General features: G+C 42.8%; 2 protein-coding genes across 3 annotated transcripts in view; one reads left to right on the top strand and one right to left on the bottom strand.

Annotated features, from left to right (window-relative positions):
* Positions 1-327: 327 nt before the first annotated feature.
* CCDC24 (coiled-coil domain containing 24) lies at positions 328-11,911 on the top strand (the record flags this gene model as incomplete). Its single annotated transcript, XM_088153465.1, has 8 exons — positions 328-558; positions 4,714-4,880; positions 5,887-5,994; positions 8,703-8,792; positions 9,967-10,021; positions 10,855-10,924; positions 11,146-11,269; positions 11,548-11,911. Coding segments are annotated over 8 exons (1,209 nt in total), but the record flags the coding sequence as incomplete, so codon positions are not given.
* Positions 8,051-24,634, bottom strand: part of SLC6A9 (solute carrier family 6 member 9) — a 53,355-nt gene continuing 36,771 nt past the window's right edge. For both annotated transcript variants that reach the window (XM_007419963.4, XM_007419964.4), the window contains 12 exons: positions 23,181-23,337; positions 22,294-22,425; positions 20,201-20,456; positions 19,163-19,295; positions 18,560-18,694; positions 18,328-18,431; positions 17,289-17,526; positions 16,414-16,548; positions 16,198-16,297; positions 15,119-15,219; positions 14,618-14,788; positions 8,051-14,472 (listed from right to left, as the gene is read on the bottom strand). In XM_007419963.4, coding sequence (XP_007420025.2) covers positions 14,257-14,472; positions 14,618-14,788; positions 15,119-15,219; positions 16,198-16,297; positions 16,414-16,548; positions 17,289-17,526; positions 18,328-18,431; positions 18,560-18,694; positions 19,163-19,295; positions 20,201-20,456; positions 22,294-22,425; positions 23,181-23,337 — 1,878 coding nt within the window. In that variant the 3' untranslated portion in view covers positions 8,051-14,256. The remainder of the gene's footprint in view (positions 14,473-14,617; positions 14,789-15,118; positions 15,220-16,197; positions 16,298-16,413; positions 16,549-17,288; positions 17,527-18,327; positions 18,432-18,559; positions 18,695-19,162; positions 19,296-20,200; positions 20,457-22,293; positions 22,426-23,180; positions 23,338-24,634) is intronic.

The raw sequence follows: 24,634 nt of genomic DNA, 5'->3' as shown, positions 1-24,634 counted from the left end.
TGAGCTGCTAAAAATGTAAAGGGGGCGGGCTGGGGGCACTGGAGAACAGGTAACTGGGTTTATTGGCTGTAGGGATTAGTGGGTTGGTGTGGTTATGAGTCTGATCTACAGCCCAGTGGGTTCAGGGACTGTGGCCTTACCTTGTTGTGAATGATTAATTACACACTGATGATGATGATGATTACATATAATGCAGCATTAAGATTAATAATATTTAATAATTATTAATAATACTTACATAGTATTAGTCTTATACTGCTTATGAAGAAATGGGGATAACGTGCCAGGTGTCCTTGTATTGGGGACCTGTCATTTGCTATTTGATCCCTATATTTCCTTCTTTCCTCTAATTCATTAGGCCTGGGAATTTCTATTTTTATCCTGGAATTGGACTGTGCCCCCATGTTCCCCTTGTCCAGTTTCTCCCTGGAGCCCTTGCAACCAGTGCCATCGCTCTGGAGGATGATAGAGGAGCAGCTAGCACCCAGTGAGAAATTGGAAGTGAAGACTATCTTGGGAGATGATCTTGTGGAACACAGCTTGGAGCTTCACACTGAGGTTTGAAAGAGGAGCTTCAGGCCAACTCTATGATGGGAACTGTGGTCTATGCATTTTCCTACTGCAATAATATGTACAGAGGGGCTGGAAAATTACCCCACCATTTTGAATGGGTGTAGATGGTGTCAGGGAGGCTATCTGTAAGTCCCATCACATTAGGGTCCCTTGAGTTTTTGGCAACAGAGCTTAACTGAGTAAAAGGTTAATTGGTAATAAGTATATGGAGTTGCTTTAATGTGATTGCCAGAATTCCTTTTTAACATGGGAGCTGTAATCCTAATACTTTTGGAAGACCAGGTTGGGAAAAGCTGCTGAAGGTACACATGTTGGCAGTGAGGAGACCAGACCTTTCACTTGACCTTTATACCACAGAGAACAAAGACCTATTCAATCAGAGCCATCTCTAGCTGAGAGCTGAATGCAATTTAACAATGTGAACTGATTAATGTTGATATGTTTGGTTAAAGTGTCTGTAATGTTTTGCCAGTATTTTATACTTGTGGTGCTTCCCCTACCCCTCATTTCAGCAGTCTGTACAAAGTCACAGCTGTGCTGAGCTCTGGAGAAAACATCTTCTATGCCTCTTTCTGCTGCTTTTGAAATACATACATCATTGTGCATGACAGTCATTTTGGAAAAAGTACACAGTTATAACCTAAGTACTGCAGAGTACACCTCTATTCCCCAAAAAGGACTTGTGTATTTCACTTAATCCAATTTTAGTAAAGTATGCCTGTTTATCTTTTTATTTCACATTTGTATATTTGTATACAATTTATATAGATTTATGAGAAACCTGTTTTGACCTTGCATCATTCTACTTCAGTTCCACATCTCTATTTCTCTTGTTAATATTAGGTAGACCCTCATCTTTCAGGCTTTTCTATATTATACCTCCTCATTGCTGGCTTTCCTTCTGATTATAATACCCTTGGGCTTTGGCTCCCCCCACCCCCCCAGACTGGTACTTTCTCTCCCACTGCAATGCTTACATCAATCTTACCTGCACAGGTTTTCTGACGTGATTTTCATTTATTTTATTTGTTTGTTGTGTATAGCCATTACTAATGCACACCAGCAGTTATATGAAAAGCACTGCTAGACAACATTCATGACCCTGTGCTGTTGGAATTGAGACTGACACTGTTAGAATCATGTGAACATGTACTAGTATTGCTCAAATTGCAGAGCCTAGGGGGCTCAACAGTATTTGTCAGAGGCCTCCTTTTTTAAAAGGCTACAAGGATGAATGTTGCTTTTATTAAAATTGGACGTAGCTCAAGGATAGGGATTATGACTTCAATTATCTCTCCCTCCAGTGATTCAAATTTTGGTCACAAGCAATAACATGCATTTATCCATTATCTTATAGTTCAAAAGAGGGTGGTGTTTTTGTTTTTCTTTTAGCCATTTCAATCTGGGTATCCCAACTACTTTCAACATCTAGTTTAGATCCTGTAAGTGAAATATATCTGCTTTCAGAAGGCCAGATTGTAAGAGTGAATTGATATATTGCCTTTTCTCTCCTCTGCAAGTTTCTCTTTTGCCAACCCTCATCTCAGCTGGTTTTGAACACTTGGCTAGAGTCCCTAATCCATACTATATCAAGTCCTTTGTTCTGCTCCAATCACTCACACCCTTTCTTTATTCAGCCTGGGGCAAAGAACAATAAACATCCCAGAGTCTTTTCTCATGCTAATGGATTTACCTCTCTCTGCATGGACTAGTTAAAATATACTATGCATGCTAAGAATAAAGGAAACAGAAAAGAAATAAGATGGGTGGATGGACAGAGTCAGGGATATGAGTGGAATGTTCCTGGAAGTGCTGTGGACTGTCACCAGAGACAGGTTTGTCCAAATAGTCACCAGAAGTCAGGCCTGGCTCAGAGACACCTAATTCCCTGCCTACCATGATTAATTGGCATGCTTTTCCTATCCATATCTTCCTGGGGTCCATGTCTCAAAGCATCAGGATTTGTCTTCTATTAGTAACTCATCATCCCTTTTGAGGCCTATTACCTGCCTTTCTGTTGCCTTTTCATCTCATGCTGTCATGCGGTAACTTAATTTCTCTGCTGTGCTCTTGTCTAAATGCCCTCTGTCCCCAGTTAGGACAGCTGGGAAGCCGTCAGTAAAGTAGCTATATTGCTGTAGACCTCTTGTTGATATGTAGGGCCAGGAAGGGAGTGCTAGAATTTATTTGTCCTCCAAATGTCCTACATTATTTCATTTGTAGCTGGGGATATTTTGTCTACATAATTCAATGTATTCCCCCCCCCACACACACACACACACTCAGGGGAAGACAATGGCTGTGGAGGGATATGAACTCAGCTTTGCACCTTTTATGGAATATTAGTAGTACAAAGATGACAGCAGTGCAGTCTCCTCTTGCTAATTACTGGGTGACAATATTTTGTGCTAATCTGGGTGTGGATAGTAGGTATTTTAAGGTGAGAGTGGGATAGTGCTATTATTGATAAATCATCTCATAGGGCAACTTTACCCACCTTTTGCTAAAGGGTAGTGGTATAATAGCTCCATCCTTGATTCTAAAATGCTTTTCAGAGCAGTCTTCAACTTTCTGCCCCCTAGATGAGTTGGCACTGCAATTGCAGACTGGCTGGGAATTCTGAGAACTACATTTCCAACACATGTAGAAGGATGGAGGTTGGGGGGGGGGGGTTGTCCTATAATTTCATAGCCTATGCTCAGTCTTCAGGCAGATTAAAAATGTTACTAAATGTTTACTATCTAAGATATAATGGAAATCCAAACAAGGCAAGGAAACGCAGCCTTCTCCAGCAATCTAATCTTGAGTTATATGACATGGATGAAATTGATGGAGAATAGTATTAATCATAACATAATATAATGTTGTATGCATAATTATCATTCATGATGTATACTGGGTCTTGTAGTTATATCTGCTTTTGTTCTCCAGCTTCTGGCCTTAGTGTTTGCCTATAAGATATGCCATGCTTTTTAAAACATTCTCCTTTAAATTACATTCCTCTTTTCATATGCTGCTGTTTTCCTAAGGGATATACTTTTTTTCCTGGCAGATGTTTTCAATCCATAGATCTCTGCTGTATGAGCAGGATGTTTTTCTTTTTTCTTTTAGAATTTCAGAAGATTCATTGAAAATGAATTGTTTCTGTGTCTGTGTTTTGAAATTCTTACATGTAAAGGAAGTAGAGTGTGGGGGCATATGAGAGAGGCCTGGGAAGAGAGGGGAGAAAAGAGGCACAGGAAATAGCCAAGTGATATGAGTGGCAGAAGTGAGATGAGGAAACAACAATTATTGAAGGTTACTCATACAAAGAGAAATAGAAGTGAAGGACAAGCAAGGTAAAGTATCTATTGTATAATGCAATCTTCCCCAGTGTGATACCTTCTAGATAGGATGGGCAACAGTTATTGCTTTGAGACAAATAGCAACCAACATAAGCTGTGGCCCAACATAGCTGGAGGTACAAGTTTGGAGAAGAGTGGTACAAAGTGATAGCATGCTAAGGGAACTTGCTGGAGCAGTAAGAGCCAGTTTTGTTTGGTAATTAAAGCATTGGACTGGCCCTGGGATTCAAATCCACCAAAGTCAGCCACAGAAGCTCACTGGGTGACTTTGAGCCAGCCAATCACTATATTTTAATTCAACCAAACTCACTGTATTGTTGTGGGGAAGCATAGGAGGAAGGAGTGCTACCTTGAACTTGTGAAGAAAAGGTAGGATATCAAATAAATAATTGATTTTGACATTTCAGGAATGGATCACATATTTCAAGAACCCCCACAACAGTTTTCACCAATCTTGCAGCCTTCCTAATATGTAGTTTTGTACCACTGTGTTAAAGATTATCCAGGCTACATTATGTCTTAATCTTTCTAACAAAGGGGAGAGTTTCTGAATGATGTTATTATCTTGCTTAATTTTGCTTATGAATCTTTTAACAAAGAAGCATCTGGGATGTATCAGGTCAGGTATGCTAGAACTGTAGTCTTCAGGTGTGTGAGTGCTTCTCATTATTTGGGCAAGCAATGAAAGGGCATGGAAAGATTAACAAGTGACTTTCTTGGGATTTGTATCAAGTGCAACTGTAAACATTTTGGGGTATGTCTAATGCACAGAGTCTAACCTCCTCCCTCTTTATAGGTAAAGACTCTCTTGGAATTCTATCAAGAATTGCAGTTGGACCAGTTTGGGCAAACAGCTAATAACTGTGTCTTGCTGGCTGCTCCTCCCCACCTGAAGGAACTAGTAAGAGAGGAGATTCGCCTACTCCTGATCAGCTTGCAGCAAAAGGCATTGCAAGAGGGCAGGTACTGAAGAAAAAGAAATGCTTCACAATGAAGGTCTAACTTGTTGACAGGTTCTAAGATACCAATACCGCAAGGAACAAACAAAACTACAAATTAAGGTCTGTGGACTCTGAGGAAAGAAGGAAACTGTAGATCTCTAATTCAAGAGCCTGTGAAGCCTTCACATTCCTTCTTCTGATCCAAATCCCCCAGAAATCATACTATCAAACTTTGTGGGGAAGAAAGGCATTATTTCCCACTTCGTTTGTGATGACGGTGAGAAGAAATAGAACAACCTTTCCCCCTATTTCTACTAGATATTTCCTGATGCATATGACTTATACCTCACTTCCATGATATCCTTTTGGGAGCAGGCTTCCTGTCTCCACCCACAATTTATGCAGACATCTCACAACTGCACATTCCCATCAGGAATGAAATCTAGCTTCTGCTTTTGTTTCTCTAGTGTACGTGATCCATAATCCATACACTGAGGCTGGGATTATGACCCCCCCCCTCCAAATTCAAAAGAGAGATTAATCTGAATGAGAACTGGGTTCAACCTCAGCAAGGAACTCTTGGCCAGATATTTGCCTCCTACTTTGTTCCTGTATAAATAACAGAAAGGACAATCAGGGCAATTAGAACGAACTGACCAGTAAGAAAGAGTTTTTTTTCTTCCAATATTTCAGTTACACACTGAAAACAGTTTGTTCTACTCCCTCAGGCTTTTCTTCATCATTTAAATCTTGCTATCTCTCAGATCCAGCCTTGGGTACTTTGGTTAAAAGAGTTCCTCTCACATTATCTTTATTCACATGATAAAGTTTAAATCATGGCTTACTCATACAGTGGAGAGGGTGAGAGAAGGGCCTTTTGGTCAAATTTGGTTTTCCATTTAGCCTAAAGATGTTCATCTAACTGATTTTCATTCCACATTCCAGCAAGTGTATGGCTTCAGTGCTAGAATTTAAGAGACAGTTCTAAGGTGGCTAGGTCCTTGTCTCATGCCTGCTTCTTATTATAGGGACCACGATTATGCCATTGCTAAATACAACCCACGCGTGGTCAACTTTGCTTTAAAGACAAATGATGGAAATAGTCGGCCATCATCTGGGAGCAACACTCTCATCAGGTAAGACCCAAGAGTAGACTTTATTCAGCAGCTCCTGCTGTCTTGGACAGTCTGAGGGGAGAGGGAAGGGTCACCTGGAGAAGAGCCCAGGCCACTCACCTATACAGCAAGGCTGAAATCAAAGTAGGGGAAGTTGGGAATGTAGTGGACCTTGGTTTCGTAAGAGCAGCCTTGCCCAAACTGGTGCGCTTTCCAGCTGGATCAGGCTGCAATTCACAACATTCCCATGACCTTGATGATTGAGAACCCAAGTTGATTACCAGTGCCAGGTCTGAAGGACTATCAGGAGGTGGTAAAAGGAGTAGGAGTCTCTTGGACCTACAGTCACTAAGGCTGTAGCCCTTTGCGCACAGGTGGTCCAAAGCTTGAAATGTTAGTTGGGTGATCTGGCATTTTCTTCAGTCATTCATGACAAACTACAAGTTCCCAATACTACCCAGAAAGCATGGAATGAGAGAGACTTTATTCAGCTGTCTTGCATACAGGTGAAACTCGAAAAATTAGAATATCGTGCAAATGTTCAGTATGGCAACTCAAAAGGTGAAACCAATATATGAGATAGATGCATTACATGCAAAGCGAGATATGTCAAGCCTTACTTTGGTATAATTGTGATGATTATGGCGTACAGCTTATGAAAACCCCAAATTCACAATCTCAGAAAATTAGAATATTACATGACATCAATAACACAAGGATTGGAAATAGAACAATATCAGACCTCTGCAAAGTATAAGCATGCATATGTACTCAGTACTTGGTTTGGGCCCCTTTTGCAGCAATGACTGCTGCAATGCGGCATGGCATGGATGCTATCAGCCTGTGGCACTGCTGAGGTGTTATGGAAGACCAGGATGCTTCAACAGTGGCCTTCAGTTCCGCTGCATTGTTTGGTCTCATGTCCCTCATCTTTCTCTTGGCAATGCCCCATAGATTCTCTATGGGGTTCAGGTCAGGCGAGTTTGCTGGCCAATCAAGCACAGTAATCCCATGGTCATTGAACCAAGTTTTGGTACTTTTGGCAGTGTGGGCAGGTGCCAGGTCCTGCTGGAAAATGAAGTCAGCATCCCCATAAAGCTCGTCTGCGGAAGGAAGCATGAAGTGCTCCAAAATCTCCTGGTAGATGGCTGCGTTGACCCTGGACTTAATGAAGCACAGTGGACCAACACCAGCAGATGACATGGCTCCCCAAATCAACACAGACTGTGGAAACTTCACACTGGACTTCAAGCATCGTGCATTGTGTGCCTCTCCATTCTTCCTCCAGACTCTGGGTCCTTGGTTCCCAAATGAGATGCAAAAGTTGCTCTCATCAGAAAAGAGGACTTTGGACCACTAGGCAATAGACCAGTTCTTTTTTTCTGTAGCCCAGGTAAGACGCTTCTGACGTTGTTTGTTGTTCAGGAGCGGCTTGACAAGAGGAATACAACATTTGAAACCCATGTCCAGGATCTGTGTGTGTGTGGTGGCTCTTGATGCACTAACTCCAGCCTCAGTCCACTCCTTGTGAAAGTCCCCAACACTTTTGAATGGCCTTTTCCTGACAATCCTCTCCAGGCTGCGGTCATCCCACCTTTTTTTACCACACTTTTCCCTTCCACATAACCTTCTATTGATGTGCTTTGATACAGCACTTTGGGAACATCCAACTTCTTTTGCAATTACCTTTTGGGGCTTTCCCTCCTTATGGAGGGTGTCAGTGATGGTTTTCTGCACAACTGTCAGGTCAGCAGTCTTTCCCATGCTTGTGATTCCTACTGAACCAGCCTGAGAGACCATTTAAAGGCTCAGGAACCCTTTGCAGGTGTTATGGATTCATTGGCTGATTAGAGTGGGACACTTTGAGCCTAGAATATTGAACCTTTTCACACTATTCTAATTTTCTGAGATTGTGAATTTGGGGTTTTCATAAGCTGTACGCCATAATCATCACAATTATACCAAAGTAAGGCTTGACATATCTTGCTTTGCATGTAATGCGTCTATCTCATATATTGGTTTCACCTTTTGAGTTGCCATACTGACATAAATGAACATTTGCACAATATTCTAATTTTTCGAGTTTCACCTGTATTACATATCTATTGTGATATGTTGTTTGGTTTTTATATACATCCAACCATGGTTTTTTTTTTCCTTTTTAGTTTCTTTGGGAGGGTTAGATATATTGTTTTGTACTTTGTACTTTTTTCATTTTCTTCCTAGTTATTTCTATATGATTGGGAGGGGGGAAGAAGGAGAGAGAAAGGTGAGCCACACAGACAAGTATTCTATGAGACTTATTTTTGATAAATATAGTTAAGATTTAATTAATTGTACCTAAGTATGTATCTACATATAAGGAATGTTTGTCTAGGTCCAGCATTTTGACATGCTGGTGATTGTAGTTTTTCTGAATTTGGGCATTTGCACAAAAACTGGTCATGAATGGCCTTCTTGTTCATCGACTGCTGGGACTAAGATGCATGCTGGGTTAGGCTGATCAGTCATTGCCTGTAATATCCATAGAGAAGAGGAATTCAGTACATTTACAGATATGGAATGAAAGTTATTAACAACTCCATCCAGATTCTACTTCCCATTCCTGATCTGAGTTGCTTAGTGCCAAAATGCCTACTTATGGACTTGGAATCTTGTGTAGCTGAAGGAAAAACTAGTCCTTCTCAAGTTGTCTGGCATTTATATTAATCCAATTTCTGTTTTCCTAGGTCACTGTCCTCCAGAACCACAAATGATTTGGAACCATACTCTAATAAGCTAAATATAGCTCATATTGGCGAGATATCCTCTAGACTTAGGTAAGTTTGCTGAATTGCACACCTGCTTTCTGCTTTATCTTTTTCTTCTTGGAACAGTTGTTAAAAGCAAGGAGGGTAAGAGGACTCAGAAGGGAGGTAAACCGAATCGCCAATGGTAAAGAATGGATTGGCTCATCAGAGATAGGAGGAGGGTTGAGGGCAGCAGAGCATGAAAGTATATGCCAATGAGTCCAGCAGTTTGTATTCAGAGCTTCTTCCTCTGCCCCCTTTAGAATAGCTTGCATCATATGCATGAAAACAAGGAGAGGCACAGGGAGATCTGCAGGAGTCTCATTCTAATTTCTTCTGCCTGCACATGTGTGGTGTTGTACATTTTGTTCTGTGTGAATGCAAGGAATGGATCAGTCGTTGCAGAAGAGTTTTTGAGCACCAGTGCAATACGTTCTTTTAAACTGGAAAAATGTAGTGAGACAGCCCTGTTGCACTTGCTGCTCATGACACCTTATTCTAAGTTAGCTTCTGCCTTGAAATCTTGAATGTATCTGAACTTCCATTTCTTTCCCTCTTCAGAAGAGGCATAACGTGCAACCTGTTCCATTGCATTATGGAATGCAAGGATGCAATTTTCAGGAAAGAGGATCAAGAAGCTGACATTTTCTCACTAAACACTGCAATATGGTCCTTGAGAGTGGGCATAGTCATGACTTCCTAAAGATGAAGATCAGACAACAGAGTATATAGATATTTGTCCATATGCTGCCACACCTCTAAAACACTCTACGGTTCTAGGAAGTGGATATAGGAGTGAAAGGAGTCCTAGTTGCAAGGAATCCAGCACCCTAGAAAGAGTTCACTGGCCAGGAGTTTGGAAAATTTTGAACCAGAATACTAGTAGAGGAATAGAGAATATTTATTAAGGTTAGGAGTGCTTGTGAATTTTTTTATTGAGTGCCTGAGTTAGGAATCTCCCTAACTTGGATTACACATGTCTTCCCCAACACACTGAATTTCTACTGTAAAAAAAGTAGCAGATGTCCTCTCATCTAATTCAGTTTTGAATGGCTAGCTTCTGTAATGGGAAAGAAAAGAAAAACAGAGGAACCCGTGGAGATCTCACACTCAACTTTTTTCTTAACATCTGCAGCTGATAGTTGCTTACTTTCTCCCAAATCTCACATTCTGTCAATCTCATTGGAGTCTCATTTTTACCTAGGACTTTGCTAGAGGATGAATGCCATGCTCTAGAAAGATACATTACACATTTACAGGTAAGGACTATATCTCACTCACATAGAGCTTTTAGAATCTTGCACTTCTAAAAGTCCACTTCAATTTTTGGTTCATGAGTCTGTGAGGCTGCTTTCTACACTAGCGTAGCTAAACTTCACTCTCAACTTGTTCTTCACTCAGAATATCCCAAGTGGCCCAGTGACTCTCCTCTGATTTTGGAGTTTGTCCTATGATATATTCACAGTCCTATGGCTAGGCACGCTTACTGGGTCAAAGAAAAACAGATGGGCTTAAAGCCAGATGACTTGGGTTTTTCAAGGAGGGAGTAATATAGAATGAAGATGTGTCTGACTTTTATCTCAGCTTTGTAACTAATTAATTAGCTGCCATTCCTCTCCCCTTTTTCTGATCTAAAGAAGGTGGTGGGTGAGGGCTGAGATGTGCAGAGTAGGAGAGGTCTGTGCCATTTTTGGTGTGAAAATGCCATTGCTTTGGATTGCAGAGCTGCTACAACACTACCCCCTGCTATTTGTCTCTGTTTTTCTGAACCAACTTTGCACTACTAGCACAGGTATTCTGGGCAATGTTGCCACAATGACATGGGGATGCAGAAGGCTAACACAGGCTATTTTCCAGGGAAAAAGGAAACTTAACCTCTTTGACTGAAGGGACTGGGTGTGCATTGCTTGTCTAAAATAGCTTTCTGCAGTGATAGGAGCATACAGGAAGGGGAAAAAGTGAAATACTTCTATGTACAGAGTTCCCCATGCTTAAACCCTCTTAGGAAAGACAGGTATTCCTTTGGGGAAATTACAAAGGTGCATGACCTTGATATTTCAGTCTCTTATCAACATTTTTCTTTGATTTACAGAACCGACTAGAGGAGGTGCATAAGCATGCTACAGAGCTGCAAGAAACAATTCATGAGCCCACCATGGCTGGTATGCAAAATCCACATCTCATGCCTTTGTTTAGAATTAGACTGGGGATTGGGAAAGAGGAATGGTGCCTAAGAGTCATCTTCTTAAAGACAAGGTGGATTTTTCTAGTATAGACAGTATAAGCAATTAGGCAGAGATTATTTCTAAATGCTATACCACTATTTCTGTTGTTCTTGTGCTCATTGTTGTTTCTCCATCTTAAAGTAATCTTTTGTCCACAGAACTACAGGAAGAGAAACGTGCCATGGAGTGGGATTTGGAATTGAGCCAGCCCAAGTCATGTCCTAGGCCTCCTTCCCTGATGTCAAACCAGACTGGGAATAGCACCCATTTGCCTCAACTCAGGTAATATGTAAATATGTACAAACTAAAGTACTAGAAAGAGGTGGAAAGAGCAGAAGCCTTGTATTAGAAAGTGACAAACTTAATTCAGCTTGATTTATTATCACTCTATCTCCAGAATTCTGGAGTAACATTTTTGGAGTTTGTTCAATCCACTTCAGTGGAGTTTGGAGATCCATAAGCTCTTCTGCAATGACTAAGATTTCTGCATTTTTGTTACTTTTGATGGAAAGATGTTTAAATAAAACCTTTTGTATCGCACAACTCCTCTTTGTTCACAGCCATCCAAAAAGCTCAGTGAAAGAGTCAAGCTTTGGACAGATCAATCCTGCTTCTGATGGGACTTCTTCACCAGATCCCAGGGATCAGAGTTCTCTATTCTGCTATCAGCCATCATCCTGGTGGAGCCATTCAACAAAAACCCCTTTGGGATGGATACATCAAAATAGTGAGGATTCCAACCAGGCAAGGAAGGACAGTGACATTAAGCTGCCTAGAACATTGGGACGTCCAGTTGCTTCAGTTTATAGGGCAGCAGCACCAGTGTCGGAACCTGCTTTTCTTCCCATGCCTCCTACAGAACCTCGTCCACTGTCTCGCTTTTGTCCCCGTGCTAGATTGTTGCAGTGTAAAGGGCCAAGCTAGGGAAAAAAAGAACTTCCTCTTCCTTCTGACACCTCACTGTCTGCTCTGAGGCAATAGTGCCATCTGAATGCTGCTGTTCCCTGTGCCTGAAATGGGTTTAATGTTGGCTACTGTTGTCTTTCCTCATTCTTATGTTCAAATTCATCGATTCCAAAGAAAGTAACAAGACCGTGCTAAGTATCCCTTCTCCTATACAGTGCAGCAGTGCTCCTGGGATCCTTCCTCCTCCTCCTCCTCCTCCTCCTCCTCCTCCTCCTCCTCCTCCTCCTCCTCCTCTCCATTACCCAATACAATAAGTCCATTTAGCATTACAGAGAAGGTATGGCTCCTCAAATCACCCTTCCAATCCCCACAAAAAGAACTGTACATCCTGAGTTCAGGAATATAAATTTCATTAAAATCTATGAGACTTTAACAATCTACAACTGGGAGAGTCACAGTATGGGAGACTCATCACAATTATTGCTATGAACAATGAGAGGTGGCAGTGGTAGTTGCCACACTCTACAGGAGAGGGAGGGACAGACATGGAACCATGCATTAAATAGTGCATTTTCAGTACAGAGGAAGGGAAGGATTGGATGCTGGCGGCTTAAAGTAAAAATGCCATCATGGCATGAAGCCATCTGTCCCCCCTTCATCTGCGCATGATGCAGACATTTGGCACTTAAACACTGGCCATTGTGTCCATGCCACTGGCTGGGGCAGTTACCCTGTGGGTAGGAACCAGATGCACCCTTGCTGTTGGCACTACAGCAATTGTCCATGCCTGGGAGCTGAGGGATGCCCCCTACAAGAACAGTATGGCATTGGTGTCATGGCATCATTGCTGCCACAGGATAAAGGGCAAGGTAGTGGCTGTCCAGACTACTTGTCTCCTCCTTCTAGGCCTTGCTAAGGATAAAGTGCAGGCAGCAATGCTGAAACGGAAATAAGGGGCAATGAGGTGGGAAGACACAACCATTAGTTACCCCTCCCATATGAGCCAGTCTTAGCTGTGGTTTGTGTTACGAAGAGGTCTTGCTGCCATGCAATACTGGTGTTTCTGGCCAACTTCTTCATGTCTGCAGCATGGGGATAGAGGCTTCCATCCCCACTACTATGGGAGGTGGCAACCCAGGGTCCAGGGCTAACCAGGAATAGCTTTTAGGGAAGGTTGTGCTTTCTGACTTTTGTGCTTCCCTCAAGTTGCAAGGGCTGGTTTTGGCACATCATCTGCTCTTAGCACCATGGTTGGCTCTGCTCCTTTCCCTAGAGACTAGGACAGGGCTAGGTCCCAAGGATCCCTTGCAAGTAGAGGGATCCTATTCAAATTCATTTGCTCCTCTGTAGGGAAAGAGAATACACAGTAGTTTCAGAAGGTCCATTCCCAAGAACTCAAGTACAAGCTCCTGCATAATTCAGTTCAATAGTTTGCTCCACAACCTGTACATAGTGTGGCAGCAGCTTACATGAGTTGCCCACAAGCTTGGGACTTTCTTAGATTTGAACCATAGTCACATAGTGTCTCTGTTACCCATGTGCAAGGATGTGTGTGTGTGAAAGAGGAATCCGGGACAGTTAGGCAAATAAGGCTAGATTCTCCCTACCAATTTTGAGAGACTTCCGGAATTTTCTTAAGCTCTTGGGAACCATCATTGGAACTTTATATCTACAGTCTTGGAAAAGCTACCCCACTTTTCCTAAATACAAGACAAGTGGGGAAGCTGGGAAGATATAGATATTGATGGGTAGTGTGCAGTCTTCCATGCATGTGTGCAAGAGTGGTCACAAAGGCAGTAGCCTAGCTGAAGGTTGTCTAGCTCTAGACTGAATTTTGCCTAGAATGTCAGCTCATATTTGAAACCACTGCCAACCTCCATCACTCCCATTTGTTTCCTTGAAGGGCCAGGCAAATGGCCCTGATCCAGGGCAATGAGGGCCATATCATCCCCAATAGATTCTAGACCCACTGGGCCCAGGAGTAGCTGCCAGAAACCATCCTGAGAGGATAACTAAGCTTCTAAGACAGCAACCAACCTTCCTCCTGGTACCTCTCAAGGAACCCCCACTTAGCCAGTGCACACCATCTCTGTCTCTGATCCTGGTCCTGGCTGTGAATTGGGGCCATCTGAGCATTACTTGTAAACATAAGGGTTACAAGATGGCACAAGGACACTAATGAGGTGGGTGGGATGGGAACTCACAGCCCCCTCCCCCAGAGTCCAGCACAGCCTGGGAGCCAGGGCTCCCCACCCAGTGGGGGTACTTTAGTATATCTGAGCAGAGTAGGATTTAGAGGACCAGGACAGGTGGGAATGGATTGGTGCAAGGAGTGCTCCCTGCCCTGCCTCCCAGGCTAAGGTTCACATCATGGAGTCTTGGCTGTGGGTTGAGCCATTGCTTCCGATGGTGATGGCAACCATCATGCCAGCCTCATCACTCTTGGGTTTCTCGGGGTTCAGCAGCTGCACCTCCAGCTGGGATTCTGTTGAGCTGAATGCTGTTGCATAGCGGCCTGTCTGGTGCTCAGCAAGGGCTGGGCCCCACTCCCGGCTTGGCCGAGTTGCATTTTTCAAACGCTGCAGAGATACAAAAGGCAAGCAAGAAATTGGTGGTTTCAATACCCTGGTTTACAGTGGGATCTCAGGCAGGTACACCTGTGGGTCCCACATGTCCAGAAAGCAGCAGCATCTCTGCCCCTTTGCCTGCAATCCCCAATCCTACCTGCAGTAGTGAGTCGCCTTCTGAACGCAAAAGGTAGTACACTGCATAGATGGGGATGCAGATGACCGATGAGAGCGCCATACAGAAACCAATGGCGATGGCCCAGGTCGGATACACATATGTGTTGTATGAGATTGGTTCATACTGAATCACTGTAAATATCAGGATAAACTGGAAGGAGAGGGGGAAAAGGCTGACTAAAACCAAAACAGGTACTGGATGGCATCATTCCTAGTACTGCATTCTGAGGACCTTCAAAAGCTCTCTTCATTTCACAGATCTGGATATTTTTATCATGGCAGGTAGAAAACCTCTGGCCTTCCCTTCCCCCACCCTCTGCTTACTTGTCACTGTGTTTTTCTGCAATAGCAGTTTAGTCTTTATTCCATGCTCATGCTGTTTCAATGTATGTGGCTAGTCACCCAGTCCCCTCTCCTCTCATTCCCAATCCTGCCTCCTATGTTCTTTTGTGTTTCTCCCCCACTCTCTCTTTGCACTCACAAAGATGATAACTGGAGAGATGAACCTCCAACAGATCTGGAAGAAGATGGGTGGTGGAAAACCCAGCATCATCTCAATGTCCTTGAAATAGTTCCGGTACCCTGGATGAGAGGATGGTCAGCGGATTAGAGTGGAGGTATTGTAAGAAGACTCCAGGGATACTGCAAGTTCTCAAGAGTCCACTAGTATAATAGGGTACCTATTTCCTCACTGTGTCTCTCTCGCCATTCCTCAGTATGGTTCTTTTGCTCTGCTTCCTACCCTTATCACAACTCTGACAGTGGAAGCAGAGCACAAAAGAAGCCTCTGCCATTAATGATACCTTGAGGCAAGTTCCCATTGCCTACTGGGACAGTGCCTGAAAGAGTCAATGCTCAGACCACAGAACATTAGGCAAAATACCCTTTGGGGCATCCCCTCCTATGGCAGTGGGTTCCTTCAGGATGATGTGGTAATGGTGACAGTGATAGCAGTAGTTGGAAGGTGGTTAGGAGACATCACAGTGACCTGGCCCCTAGAGCACTAACCTCAGCCCAGATATCCTTGACAGTTGCCCTAGGATACCAGACTTCTGTACTAAGCCTGCTGTTATAATCTGCTTCTTTTACTACCAACTCTTTTTAGTTGGGGAGCAAGTAATCAGTCGTGCATCTTAGGTCAGCAGTCTTCTGAGCTGTGAGCGATGACAAGTGCCCAACCAAACCAATTACTGACAGCAGCCAAATAAACTTTAATAACCTTCAAATTGTTGTGATTAGATATTAGTCCTGTCTGCATTTGAGTTATGGACTTTTCATAAGAAAGAATTGATTGCAGCCTTTCCGTATCTTTTCTTATCTTACTCCAGACTCCTAAGTCAGGAAATGGCATCCAGGGAAACCAGCATCTTCTATTCTTGACTCTATATAATTTTTAATTTTTCAGCATTCCTGGCTGTCAAATCCACAGGGGAGTTCTGGCTGTCTTGATCAAGTGCTAACTGTTGAAACATCAGTATTCCAGCCATTCACATGCTTAGCTCTAGAACTGCTCTAATTAATCCAAAAGAGGTCTCTATGCAACTGGCAGAAGGTACTCACCATAGACATACATAATGGCGACGCACATGATGCATGAAATAACCACAAGTGAGAAACTTGCTGCATAATTGTCCATCAACGATAACCAATAAATGCCAGCCTAGGGGAGAACAGAAAAAGAAAGCAGTCAGTACTGGATTAGAGCAAGCCTTCTCCCTCTCAGCATTAGGGTGGGAATTGGTCATTTCTGCCTTGCCCTTTGCCTCTCCCTCATACCTGCGTGGTGAGTGGGATACCTAGCAGAAAGCCCACCACAGCCACACCTAGAGTCACAAAAGTCTTCCGACGGAATATCCATTCATTTCCCACTTCATCTACAATGGCTGTGACAAGAGTCTCCAGGAGACAGAACTGAGGAAAAAAATGATGAAGGAGAAGTAAAAGTTATACATGCCACAGTGGTTTTAATCTCTCCATCTTTCTTCATTTAGCAACAGTGAAATCACCCTTTCTCTCCAACTACATCAGTTCTGATTAAATTATAGGCTGGAGATCAGCAGTGCTTGGAAAGTGAATCAGTGTTTGGGGCAAGTACACTTCACTTAGGGGGGAGAATCCGGTGCTAATAGTTAAGCTCAATCTGCCTTAACACACCCAGATTGGTGTAGTCCATATGTGTATGACTACAATTCCCATCATTCTAAGCCAGCATGAGCACTGATTATGCAACTTGAGTATAATGGGAGCTTCAGCTTCATACCATCTAGAAAGCACCAGGATACAGAAGGACACCATATTGGTACAGCTTCATTATGACTCCGTTTGCCATAAAGGAATTTGGAATGATAGTCATGCTGTATGGAAGTAATCATTCTCCATTTCTCATGATTTCCAGGCACCATTAAATCTTCATCCTTACTCCAAATTAAGTGAATCAAGTTTGGGGCATATGTTTATGCATGCATGCATACATACATACAGGTGATCTGTATTTTAACAAACACATGTATATAAATAATCCCACAGTCTATATGCATACTATTTTCCATTTATATTTATTGACTAGTTTAGCTTTCTCTGGGCTGGTAGCTTTCAGGTATGTTGGACCCTAGAATCCCCCCAAAGCATAAACTGCCAACTGCTGTGTTTACCTGTGTACCCAGCCCCAGCAGGATGAGCATGAAAAAGAAGAGAACAGACCAAAGAGGAGAAATGGGGAGGAGTGTCAGTGCCTCAGGATAGGCCACAAAGGCCAAGCCAGGGCCGTGGTCGGCCACCTTGGAAACATCCACTCCCAGGTGATGAGCCATGAAGCCGAGGATAGAGAAGATGACGAAACCTGCATAGACGCTGGTAGCACAGTTGGTGATGCTGATGATGATGCTGTCCCTGTGGGTACACCAAGTTGGGAGAGCTCATGAAAACAGGGAAGGATCATCTTAGGATCCTTGGAGCTGGAGGGAAGTATCCTGCAGCAAGCCAAAAGATCCATCTAGAGAATGGGCTCCCATGTGTGGCATGTGAGTGGGTTTAGGTACTAAGTTAGGGGAGAAGTTTATTTTTATTATTATTTTTATTTATTTACATTTAGGTACTAAGTTAGGGGAGAAGTTTATTTTTATTTTTATTTATTTACATTTTAACTATGTTTTAATTAATTCATGAAAAATGTATGGTTTTAATTCTTGTAGCCATCTTGAGCACCATTTGTTGGTAGAAGGGGTGGGATATAAACTCTTCTGAACAAATATAACTTGTTCTTTCTAAAACTAATCTTATGGATGCCACCTGCAGTTTTGAGATCCTTAGAAGAAAGGAGGCAACATTATTTAATTACAAAGAACAAAGAAAACACAGCTTCTATTTCAACCTGCCAAATTAATACAAACCACCTATGTAAATTTGGACCATGTAATGTACATGTTTAATCAGCATTCTGATGGCTGCTACACCTTATGCTCTAAGATAAAAAAATAAACTTTCTAATACTTGTGTTTCAAAGAAAAGTTCAAAAACTATGTAGTGTCTAAAATCAAGTTCCTCCACAATGGGAGAGGCAAGGCTTCTAGTAACTTATTACCTGGTGTGCTTGCACTATTTTCCCTGTAGATATCTTCCAGACATATGAACTATATCACCCCAAAATCTCTTTGTACATCCTTTCCCCATCACTTCTATCATAGATCATACCTGTAGCAGTTGTTGTGAAACTTGTTATATGATGCCATGGTGATAAGCCCACCCCAGGCACAGCCCAATGAATAGAAGATCTGCGAGGCAGCATCTCCCCACACCTATCAAAGACAAATATGTCACTGGGGAAAGAGAGTTGCCTGCACAGTTTCAAATTACAGGGAGATGGTTCAGTTATGGCTCTGAATTGCATAACCTGCCAACCCATTATGATATCCCCTGTAAGTACCTTTGCATCAAGGATTTTGTCCCACTGTGGTGTCAGATAGTACATGATGCCAGTAACTGCACCTTCAAGAGTGATTCCCCGCACAAATAAGATTGTCAGCACCACGTACGGGAATGTTGCTGTGAAATATACCACCTGAAAGAGGGGGGACAAAGGAAAATTGGAGAGCATTCAGACGTATTGCAAGTAGAAAGCAGGTTCCAGCAAAAATTTCTTCTCCCAGAACTTTGATTTCAGTAGCATGACAACCATCACTCCCTCCAAGCATAGCTTCTACTCCCCTCCTCTTAAAAGGAACACTTTCTGTTGCAGTCACTATAGTTTAACAAATATTTAGGATTTAACGAGTATTTAGGAACACCAATGTTTTGACTAGGTTATAAACCCATGGAATGAGATAAAGCCAGCCTTGTGTGGTCAAGGATGAACATCAGGGGTGCTTTGTCAATGTAAAACTGCAAGTGGGAAAATAGTCTCCATTTGAACAAAGGAGGAGGGGCCAGGGAGCTTGCAGATGGCTATGAAAGCCAACTGGAAAGTCGTAAGGGATTTATGTGCACTGACTGGACACAGGTAAGTTAAGGAAGAGGGAGCACTACTTGCTTTTCCTGAGGACTTCACACTCTTGATGAGGCAGAGAAAGACGACAATCCAAGAGACACCCAAACAACCCAGCAGGGGGAGCCGCACCTCACCCAGATTCCCAATGTCATCAGACAGTTTCAGTACATACCGCCTGGAATAAAAGACAGGAGTATAAATTCCAGTTTGCAAGTGCTTTATATGCTTCTCCAACAAATGCACCAAACCAATCTGCATCCACAGATCCCAAAAACTGGCACTCAAGACCAACAAGTATAAATCAAAACAAAACAAAACAATAAAAAGTGGGATTGTTAGGTGCTTTGAATAAACTTTTAGGGTCAGAAATTAAGAATCTGTAAGTATGCTAGTATATAAATGGTAATAGTTTAGCACTAATTTGCACCAACATGGGGAAAAAAATCACAAGAATTTATGGGGAAACTTTGTTTGCAACCACCTCTAATAAGAAACTTTTCAAAATACAGGCGACATTCGGGTCTATTAGAGTATAGATAACTCCCCTAACATATAATATTCTTAAATTTCATAATTCAAGAGGCAAAATGGGTTCATTTAAACTCTTTAAGTGAAAAATATTGCAATTTTATTTTCTTACCTACTGTCTCCATTCCTTGATCCAGCAATAAAGAGTCTATCTGCCTCTGATTATAAATCATGTTAATAACATATGGAACGGCCTACATCCAAACTTTCTGCTACTTGTTCCATTTGGGGCAACATCTTTCCAATATGCAACTTGCCTTAGACTATGTCATTCATGCACAGACGTTGGGATGGTAGCTCAAACTTACAGACAGAATAAGCTAGGATCATGGGTTCCATTTGACAGGCGCAATATAGATTCCTCTTCCCCAGGTCAGTCTTCCATAATTTTGTATATGTTTTGAACTACAATTTCCATCAGCCCCAGCAAGTATGATAACTAATGCTCAGGAGTGATGCAATCAAATTATCCTCTCTGAGGGAAACCCACTCACAAACTAATTCCCATTTCTTTCCATATCCATTTACTTTATCCCCTGCCCCCATTATCACCTCCAGTATTCCTCACTGGGGCTAGTGCGCTTCAGAGTCTGGTTGAAGATCTGTGTGAAGTTGAGTGATGAACCCGCTGAGCTATTGGTAACATCCAACACACTGGTGCAATTCCCTGTATTCCAAAAGTTGTGACAGTATGTCCAGGGTAGCACCCGTGTCATTGATGAGAAGAAATAATAGAAGGCGATAGAGATCACAACATTGTAATAGATTCCAATGTAACTGGACACAACCATCATACCATAGCCAACACCTGGAAGGAAAGCAAATTACAAGGATAAATAGGAAGATTTTGAGATGGGAGTTTGCTGCTAAACATAAAAACATAGAACACACTGGTGTTGGAATTGTGTGAACACAGTTGTAAAGCATAGGAACTGAGTTTGCAACCTGCACACTACATATGGCAGAGGCAAGTTTAGTTTAAAGCAGAAACAAGAAGGTCCATGAGGCTATGGGTCAGGTCCTGCCAACACTCATCCACACTGACTTGGTTTACACATCAGACTAAACTAAAACAATATTGTGGTTTGTAGTTCAGCATGTTTTCTGGAACCTAGCCATTGTCCTAGCCAGTTGTATAAATCAGACTATCCATTAAGCCATAATATGGTTTATTGAAGTATATTCAAGGAGGTGAACACCACAATTAGAATTTGCTACCACTACTTTAGCATTTAATATCTAGAGCGAACACTACCATTACATTCCTCTGCTTTCAGGTTCAAAAGAGCAAAACCAAAAATGTACCAACCCATCCATGGGGTAAGAAACAGAAGGCTGCATATGAATGGTAACATATCTGGATTAGAGGGATCATGTCTCATACATGTACAACTGGGCAGAATGAATCTGCAAGAAAGCTAGTGCTGTGAAGTAAATATTCTGTCCTTTCCTTCTGGATTCATTCTGAACTTCAGATTGTCTCCCTTAAAAAAATAGCAAATTATCTGAAATGAAAATACAGGCTTGGTCACTAGATCTTCAGTCAGTTTTTTATCAATAATCAGACATGGTTCTAGTGATTGTGTTCATGTGATATGGCTGACAGTTATCCAGTCTTCCAGTCAATTACCTCAGCTCCATGCCAGTTAGAGCAAAACTGGATGGTGCACAGCAGCCATTTTTACAATCCTCGTAGTTGCTGCAAGGAAGCTGAGAGGATATCTTTTCCCAGACCCCGGACCCTGTCAACAGTGAGGGTGGGGTGAGGAAATCTGCACTTGCCTGATCAGGGTTGGACAGTCAGGAGCGGAGTTTACCCTACACTGTTTTTCCTGCCTGCCTGCCTGCCTGCTTTTAGTGATCATTGGGAGATAGACACATCCACAGCAAGTTGAGTTTTTGTCAGAATGATGAAATGTGCATTGTGACATCAAAACATAATTTCTGCCCCTTACATTCTTGTGTGCAATTTTGCAATGCCAGTATGAAGGGAGTGGGATCTGTATGGCATTGCCACAATGCATGTTTTGTCATCTGCACCCTTGCCTGCCCTGTAGGGACATCCATGTGTATGTGGGAGGCTAAAACTGCATCAGGGGTGATGGTGGTCCTAGAGAGGTGTCTTTAGGACTTCATCTCTGCCTCAGAAGAAGAAAGTAATAGTAACTCACTGGAAACTATTTGGATGACATAGCTGACCTGGAAGTGGGGCAGATGGTGGCAACTTTCATTTCCAAAGACTAAAACTAGCTCTCTCTGGCTTTAAGTGTTTGCACAACACACTAACATATCTCGTAATACAGATTTCTCATATGAATAATGCCAGTGGGTCTTGAAAATCTCAAATCAGACATTTTGTTGCCTGAAACAATGGACAAGATAGTCCCCCCTGCCACATTCCAGCTGTGTCCAAAAGCCAACTGGATTGGCAATAGGACTGCATCCTTCATTGTATCCAAGAACAGCCTAGGAATTACAGCACAGATCACATGGCAGATTCTGTTGTCTTCCATTCCCAATCTCACCACAGGCTCTGCCTTATGGTAGAACTGGCCCTACTATAAGGGAAGCAGAGAATCCAGATGGAGAATGTGATTGTGGCAGTAATCCGAGGGAGTGTCCACTGACTGTTGGTTCTCTCTCACCTTTGAACATGGGGCTAACTTTCCAGACGCCCAGGCAGCCCTGGCTAGCAAATTGTCCAAAAGAGAGTTCCATGAAAAACAGGGGAATCCCACAGAACACCAACATGATGAAATAGGGGAACATGAAAGCACCTACAGGCAGAACAAAAGGAAGCAATCAGCATTACAGGAGATTTCAGTAGTAGAGATCATGCTCTGAATGTCAAAGTCCTAAATTCGGTTCCTGACATCTGCAGTTATAAACAGTCCATGTAAAGGTTCAAGAAACAGGAAAGAGCTTTGGATAAGCTTTTAAAACAGCCTGAACCGGGGATAGCTTCTTATACTTGAATTGAGCAAAAGGAGGATGTTGAAGGCATTAAGAAGTAAAGGGTACATTTTGGGGTTTTATTCAGCATGGGGAATAAAGCCTGCTACTTGTGCCAGTAATTCCAAGGCCTTTCAGGCAATCCTTTCCTACATACGCAATGCCAGTGCATGCAGTGGGTAGGCTAGCTGGATTTTCCCCAACCTGGTGCCTTCCAGAAATGTTTGGACTGTTAGTCTCAGAATTCCCAGCCAGCATGGCTCACAAATCCTGAAAATTATAACTTAATACATTCAGAGTACCTCTGGTCAGGAAGATTAGGTAGCACGTGCTTACCCCGCCTGAGGCAGGCCCAAAGAATAAACCTGGTTGCAGAATTGTTAGAATGCTGCAGCAAAAGGCCCGCCATTCCTTGGCGCACTGAAGCGCAGGCAGAAGAAGACTGAACTATGAAGAGCTCCTCTGCTACCAGCAGCTCTGCACATTTTAGGCCAGACTATGGTGGCCCTATACTCCCACAAAGCACAGGGAGCCCTCGTCAACCTTCCCACAAACGCAGTGCCCCGGCCTCCATACTCACCTCCTCCATTGCGGTAGCAGAGATAAGGGAAGCGCCACACGTTGCCAAGACCAACAGCATAGCCAACACTCGTGAGAACAAACTCGATCTGGTTGCCCCAGTTGCCTCGTTTGAACTTCTCATGTTGCTTACCTGTTTCACCAGGCACAGCCCCATTCTGCCGAAAGAGGAAAGACAGTCAGTTACTACAGCTAGGCAGGGAGGGAAGGGTGCTTGGTTCTGCACAGGCTTCCTGGAGCTCCTTCAAGAGATCCAAAGAGGAAACAGCCAGGTTTGAAAACATAGCCTACACCCTCCTTTTGTAGCTCAGGATAATGAGGGAAAGGCTGCACTTTGGCTGTTTTATGTCTCTCCCCTTCCCTGGCCGACAGAAAAGCAGGCAAGGATGGAGAGTCTGAGGATGCTAACAGGGCTGCTACCCCCTGCTTGCCCAGATGAATAATCCTGGGTCAGGCTGTAGGGAAGCTTGCAGCTGCAACACATACAAAGCAGGCATGAGATGAGGCGGCACAAAGGAACCTCTGTTCCTGCTGCTTTTGCCTGCCCAGTGATCCAGCATAAGAGACCCCAGGCAAGGCCGGTCCCTCTAGTCACCTACTCTGCAGCTGAGCCCACCCAAACTTTGGAGAAGCCTTGCTAGCTCAGATAGAGACTCATTTAACCCATGTTACTTTTCCATCTTTGGCCAGCCAGATTCATTTGGGCAGCCCACAATCAAGGCAGCAAGTCAACAGCCCTCCCTTACTGCTCGTTCCCAGCACATGGTTATTTATAGATGTAAGTCCCTTGAAGCTCCAATTATTTTAGGAATCACCCTTTTGTGTGGTGCTTTCCTATACACTATGTGCAAATACTGCTCAGCGTAGTGTTCTCCAGGAACCTGTCTTCACTTCTGAAAAATATCTAAACTAATGACTGCATCTAGTGGCAGGGAATTTCACATGTTAATTGAGTGTTGCATGAAAGAAGGAAGACAGTGCACTTAAGTGTCTTTGTGGCAACCTCAAAAGGCAACCTCAGACTCCTGAACTCTCTTAAATTCTTGGGTGAGAATTCAGAATATATTTTCTGCCTAGTTAGTGTGTAATTTAAGACAATCCTCCCTAATCTGATATGATGGGCTCCCCATTCCAATATGATGGGGTATAATTCCATTTTACTCCAGCCAAACATGCACCAGTTTGGGGGCTGGGGGGGGTGGATCAGTTAAATGCATACTTAAAATAAGCTACATTTTAACATATTCCAAATTAGGGCTATAGTAGTTCAGCTGCAAAACTAGACAACCAGTAGAGGGTGCAAAAGGGTACAAAAATCTTTAATGTTCTGCTGCCATCTAATGGTCAACTGAAGTTATGCAGCCCAGATACGATTTGTTGTTGTTCAGTCGTTAAGTTGTGTCCTACTCTTCGTGACCCCATGAACCATATCGTGCCAGGACTTCCTGTCCTTCA

Source organism: Python bivittatus, unplaced genomic scaffold (genome assembly GCF_059951505.1).
Source record: "Python bivittatus isolate LINGU-HERP-01145 unplaced genomic scaffold, Pbiv_v1 ctg000700_np1212, whole genome shotgun sequence".
Taxonomy (NCBI): Eukaryota; Metazoa; Chordata; class Lepidosauria; order Squamata; family Pythonidae; genus Python; species Python bivittatus.
Note: the sequence above shows the minus strand (reverse complement) of the source record. Positions and strands in the feature narration are given on the sequence as shown.